Source organism: Hippocampus zosterae, unplaced genomic scaffold, assembly GCF_025434085.1.
Source record: "Hippocampus zosterae strain Florida unplaced genomic scaffold, ASM2543408v3 HiC_scaffold_371, whole genome shotgun sequence".
In the NCBI taxonomy this organism is placed as follows: Eukaryota; Metazoa; Chordata; class Actinopteri; order Syngnathiformes; family Syngnathidae; genus Hippocampus; species Hippocampus zosterae.
The window spans coordinates 22,282-25,647 of record NW_026262911.1 but is presented as its reverse complement, the minus strand read 5'-3'; the positions used below and the strand labels follow the sequence as shown (position 1 = coordinate 25,647).

Genomic DNA, 3,366 nt, shown 5'->3' with positions numbered 1-3,366 from the left:
GCACAGCAGCGGGAAGATCGTCTCCATGTAGAACGACTGGAAGTTGGGCTTCAGGCTGTCGGAGAGCTGGCCCGACCAGGGTGACAGAACCCATAGCGGATCTTGGGGTTGGCAGCCTCCGCGGTGTAGAGCAGTTTGTCCATGAAATTCCTAGACTGTCTTGAACTCTTGGATGAACTCGCCCAGCTGGGAGACAGTGCCATCACTTCCCGTAAAGGTGCAGCGCCAGTCGTCCTGCCGGTCGATCAAGTCCAGTATCATAACGCAGCAAGACATCCACCAGCCCGTGCCCGCCCATCGCCATCAGCACCCTGTCAAAGCACTCCATTCCGAGCTTGGTCACCTCGCTGTCGGGGTCGCCCTTGGTCCTCATCGCTGAACCCTTCCGGCGGGAAGAGGAAGGTCTAGGGAATGGTCGGCTGATCTGGTTCATGAACTAGCAGGATTAGGCGGGCCAGCTACTGTGGCAGTTGTGGCTAGGAGAGGAAAGCTGTTAGGGATGGCCTGGGCGAGGGTTGCCGCCATCTCGATGACCATCACTCGCAGCCTGCCTCCGCATTCCCCGCAGCACCCAGCCTGTCAGCTCCAGCATCTCGGTGACGCGTTCTCTCAGGACTCGAGGCTCGTGGTCGACCAGGTCAACCAGGCACTTGAGGCCCCTGTCATCCCCGTGCTTCAGCTGCTCAAGGCAGCAGCCTCAGGAAGGGGAGGACGAGCGGCTTAAGGTGATCAGAGTGCAGATGAGTCTGGGCCGTCACTATGGCGAGGAATGCCTGCATCGCTGATATTTGGGAGGCTTGGGGGATGTGGGCTTGGAAGAATGTCTGGAACAGGAGGGGGAGAGGGCAGCCTGCGAAAAAGGGAGCGTTTTTGTTGGTGGCCTAGTACATTTTTTCGATGATTCGGAACCCTGCCACGTGTTGCCTTTCTTCCTTTCCTGCGAACAACTTGCTTATCATCCCTTCAAATCCAGACCACTCACCCCCCCTCCAGGGCCATGGCCCCAGGCCACCTCCCCAATCAACCCCCGCAGGCCTCCTCCAACCCTGCCCGCCAGCGCGGCCAGCACCTCCTGTCTGCTGCCCTCTCCCCAAGTCCCCTCCACAGCACACTAAACCTCTTCCCCAATCCAGCACCAACCTTCGAATCTGGGTCAAACCAAAGACCGCCTCGCCCTGGCTGCCGGCCAGAAGGGGCAGCAATCTTCAGCAGGGCCTCGGCAGGGGCGGGCAGCCAGCCAGGCCTCGATGGCCCGGGCCGCCTCCGCAGTGGCGGCGGGACTGCACCCCCAGCCAGTAGCAGACTAACCTGCCTCCTAAAGTTTTACATATTAATAAGTTAACGCACAAAGATGCATATATATATGGATGGGGGGTCATGCGTCGTCGCCGCCCTCCTCGAGCTCTCGAGGTCCAGAGGGTGTGAGGTTGTCGCGGATGAGCTGCATGATGGAGGTGGCGTCCTTGTACTGGTCCTCCTCGATCTGCTCGATGTCGGCGATGGCGTCGTCGTCGAAGGCCTGCTTGGCCAGGGTGCAGGCGTTTTTTGGGGTCGTTCTTGACCTCTCATAGTAATATACGGAGTAGTTGAGGGCCAGCCCGAGGCGGATGGGGTGGGTGGTCTTGAGCTCGGTCTTGGCCTTGTCGGAGGCCTGCCCGTAGGCCTCGCCGGCCTGGGTGCCGGCCTGCGTGTTCTCCCTCGCCCGAGGTGTACTCGGTTATATAGCGGTAGTAGTCCCCCCTTCATCTTCAGGTAGAACTACCCGCCCCTCCGCCGAGGTGGACTTGGGGATCAGGGTCGAGTCCAGCAGCTGGATGATTTCGGAGCAGTACTTGTTGAGCTACCCCTCGATGTTCTTCTTGTAGTCCCGGAGCCAGCCCCAGGTTCTTGGAGTGCTTGGACTCCTCCTTCTTCTCGATTGAGGGCCAGTGCCCGCCACGCGGACCGACGGGAGACCGATCGAATTCTTGTATGCCACAGAGAGCAGGTTGCGCTCCTCCGAGGACAGCTCCCCGCCCATGGCAACCACCTTCTTCATGGAGTCCAGCATGTCTTCATATCGCTCCGTCTGCTCGCAGATCCTCGCCACGTACAGCAGTTCGTCCCGGCTACTCATTCAAAATCGATTATATCTTCTGCCATTTAATTAACCACCCTGGGCGGCCAATCACGCGGGCCTTAGTTTCGCACCCCACGTGTGCCCGCTCCTTGACCCCTTAACCCCCTCTTGCATATCCCCCCCTCACCAAACCCCCATTCTGCAGCCTCCCCTCTACTCCTGCACCCAGCTTAAACTCCATTAAAAGATTGATTCCTTCAAAATTCTAATAGCAAGGCCGCCTGCCCATGAAGGACAGGAGGCTGGAACAACAACGATTATAATTGAGGTTTGAGATGGGACAAGATGGGCAGCAGTTGGAGGTGAAGGATGTTTTGCTGGGTGGTTCGAAGGAGGATGGAATTGCATGAGTTTAGTATCTTTTTCCAGAAGGGCCTGGGAGCACCTCATTAAACCACCTTGGCGAGGCGTAGTGGCTGGTCGACCAGCTTTCGGATACGAGGCATCTGCCCGAGTCTGATCCTCAAAATGCTAGAAACCACTGGCTCTCCAGTCCAAGTCACCAGAAATTTCATGTTCCTTGAGATCCCTCCGCTAAATCAAATAGCGGAGCTATGAGGCGGACCTCTTCAAACGCAAAATCAAGCAGCTGTACGGGCTCATCGGCGACTTCCTGCTCAAGGCCGATCCCTCCCGAGACGAGCTGAACCTGCGCTGCTTGCTGGTGCAAGAGGTTTGCTACCCCCGTCACCTTCACAGACCACCAGCTATCCGCCCTGCGGGCCAGCCTGTCGTGCCCAGTGATCTCCACCACAAAACGTGATGAGGGTGGACCTCGAGCCTTTCAGGGCCAGCCTGACCCAATTCTGCAGCAACGACATCAAGGTCAAGCTGCAGGGCAATAAGGGGCATCAATGCCGAGCTGTCGAGAATGAGTCTTTTGACTGAAGACGTCAAAGTCAACTTTTTGGAGTTGTTGTTGGTCAACTTCGACGAGGTGAGGCTGGGGGTGGAGGCCAGACTGCTGAAAATGCTGCTCCGGCTGGCAAGAGGAGCTAGGCGACTGCTCTCACTTCGGGGAGATGATCGTGGCTATCTTCAGCTAGCATCTCGGACAGATGCTCATGACATGACTAGCAATATGATTGTCTCCTTGCCTGCATCCCACTGTCATGATAGATTTATTATGTGATTCTCGATCAGAAATCATTATATTGGATGCTGCAGAGGATAAGGAAGGCTTTTGAAGGCATCATGATCGTGTAGATAAAGGCGGCGATCAAGGCGGCGGATGGCAAGCTGTAGAT

At 57.0% G+C, this 3,366-nt stretch overlaps 1 protein-coding gene across 1 annotated transcript; it reads right to left on the bottom strand.

Annotated features, from left to right (window-relative positions):
- Positions 1-202: 202 nt before the first annotated feature.
- LOC127595040 (14-3-3 protein homolog 2-like) lies at positions 203-2,116 on the bottom strand. The gene is given in 10 exon segments (XM_052056749.1): positions 203-382; positions 572-679; positions 1,404-1,421; positions 1,424-1,699; positions 1,701-1,739; positions 1,741-1,758; positions 1,760-1,873; positions 1,875-1,922; positions 1,924-1,953; positions 1,955-2,116. Coding segments are annotated over 10 exon segments (993 nt in total).
- Positions 2,117-3,366: the final 1,250 nt, after the last annotated feature.